Source organism: Emiliania huxleyi, assembly GCF_000372725.1.
Source record: "Emiliania huxleyi CCMP1516 unplaced genomic scaffold EMIHUscaffold_2988, whole genome shotgun sequence".
Lineage (NCBI taxonomy): Eukaryota > Haptophyta > Isochrysidales > Noelaerhabdaceae > Emiliania > Emiliania huxleyi.
Genome location: NW_005199778.1, coordinates 1 through 2,156, shown reverse-complemented (window position 1 = coordinate 2,156; position 2,156 = coordinate 1). Strand labels below are relative to the sequence as shown.

Genomic DNA, 2,156 nt, shown 5'->3' with positions numbered 1-2,156 from the left:
TTTGCAACAACGGCCGACCGCGCAGGCGCGAGCGCAGGCCGCGTCGCAGAGGGGGTCAGCAGCACGGCGGACGTCGCCTGAAGAAGAGCGAACACGAAAACACGCCCGACCATCGCGAGATGCATTCGGTGCAGAATTTGCCAGGGTGCGCAATTTCTTTTTCTTTCTGCCTGTCCTCACCCGGTATTGTCCGTGCCTTGCGGCCGGCGATATTGCTAGAGGCGGAGCAGTGCTCTAGCCTCGTACGTTATTCCCTGTCGTCTGTTGTTTGTTGTGCCCTTGTTTGTTCTCTTGGCACCTTGGAGTGCTGGCTGCTGGAGCACACACGGCTAGATTTCATGGCGGGCCGCCTAGGCCCTGGGGTCGGAGTCAGAATCGGTTGGGTGGCCGCGCAGGGCGCGGGCTTCGCTTTCGGGGGCGGTTGTCAGGGAGGGGTCGGGGCGCTGCGCCTGCGGGGGAGCGCGAGGCGGTGCGGGCCTCCTGGGTGGGTGCGGCGGCGGCGGGAGGGCGGGTTAGTGCGCGCCAGAAAAAAAGACAGAAAACAGGAACCCCACAGGATGCCCGGCCACCGTCATGCCAGCAACCAACCAACTCGCCGGCGAGCGGAGCGTCGAGCGAGCCGAAGAGCTGGGGCCAAATTGGCGCTGTGAACGCAACATGCGTGTCGCGCACTCATTCATGACCGGTCTCAATGTCCCACCCCCCTGCGCGCGGGCCTTCTAGGCCCGCGGGTAGTCTCACCCCATCCCCAGGGCCTCCAGGGCTCGCACCTCAACCTCTCACAGACCAGCGCATAGCGCCATAGGACGTATTTTCTTGTCAATAATAAGGCTGTGAATGAACGTCGTTTGAACCGATTTTCGGCGGGCACGTCGCACCTACGTGGCGGGCCGCCAGGGGCCGGCAGCAGGGCGCCCCCGCACGGATGCCGACGAGGATCACGGTGCGCTATCTGGGCTCGGAGGTCGGCAAAAAGGTTGCTTGCGCGACCCGACACCAACCAAGGGGGAGTTGCTCGAGCTGGCCGCCAAGAGGCTCAAGCATGACCAGAGAACGGGGCATTGCACTACATAGTGCGGGACCTGGGGCAGCAACCAACAACCTGGATGGGGACGGGGTGCTGCGCAACCGACGCCAACCAGCAGCGTTCACAGATAGGGTGATAAGAAAACAAGAACCTCGCATACGACGACAGTGAGGGTGTGAGAGACAGATTCACAGCACAGTGCGAAACTAGGGTCGCTCGCCGGCTGGAAGTGCCTCGCCAGCCCCAGCCGCGAGTCGGCCGCCGCATGCCGTCAGCCGCCGCGTTCTCTGCTGCCACAAGCCTCGCCGCGGACAAGGCGTCGGAGATTGCCAGTCTCGCGCGGCGGCTGCCCAAGGCGGAGCTGCACCTGCACCTGGACGGCTCCCTTTCCGACGCCTTCTGCACCGAGCGCATGCCTGCGCTCGGCGTCGTCTCGCCGCTCGTGCGGCACCCTCGCTTCGCCACCTTCAGCGAGTGGGCCGTGGCCGCCAAGAGCGATCCGGGCCTCCTCAGCGATGACATGATGTCCTGCCGCCACGCCGCCGGCAATGACAAGCTCAACCTCTTCAACTGGGCCAATCAGTTCCTGCAGACCGAGGCCGACCTCGAGGCGGCCACGGCCGAGCTTTGCTCGCGCCTCGCGTCGGACCACGCCGTCGTCTACTGCGAGCTCCGCTTCTGCCCGACGCTGCACACGCTCCGCGGCCTGTCGGAAGCGTCGGCTCTGGAGGCGGTGCTCCGCGGCTTTGCGTCCGTCGGCTTGCCGGGCGGCGTGATTGTGTGCGCGCTACGCACGCTGGCGCCCGAGCACTGGGCGGCGATGGCGGCGCTTGCGGCGGACTCGGCGGCGGTCGGGTTCGACGTGGCTGGCTTCGAGCCCGGGTTTGGCCTCGAGCCGATGCGGGAGGCGATCTCTGCCGGGGTGGCCAGCCCGGGGTGGCGGCGTGACTCTGCCCCTGGGCAGAGTTGGCCCCGGCCCCCGCCGACCGAAGGGCGGCCGGCTGGCAAGAACCTTCGCAAACCGTCAAGGGCCGCCTTCGGCCCTCTCGGCCCCCACCTGGGGAAGGGGGGAAGTCCGGTCAGTCCAAAAGGTCCCCGCGCGACCTTACCATTAGATTCTCCCCCTTTC

At 66.3% G+C, this 2,156-nt stretch overlaps 1 protein-coding gene across 1 annotated transcript; it reads left to right on the top strand.

Moving 5' to 3' along the window:
- Window positions 1-1,292: 1,292 nt before the first annotated feature.
- EMIHUDRAFT_373959 (hypothetical protein) lies at window positions 1,293-1,964 on the top strand (the record flags this gene model as incomplete). The annotated part of the gene is made up of 1 exon (XM_005775624.1): window positions 1,293-1,964. A coding segment is annotated over one exon (672 nt), but the record flags the coding sequence as incomplete, so codon positions are not given.
- Window positions 1,965-2,156: the final 192 nt, after the last annotated feature.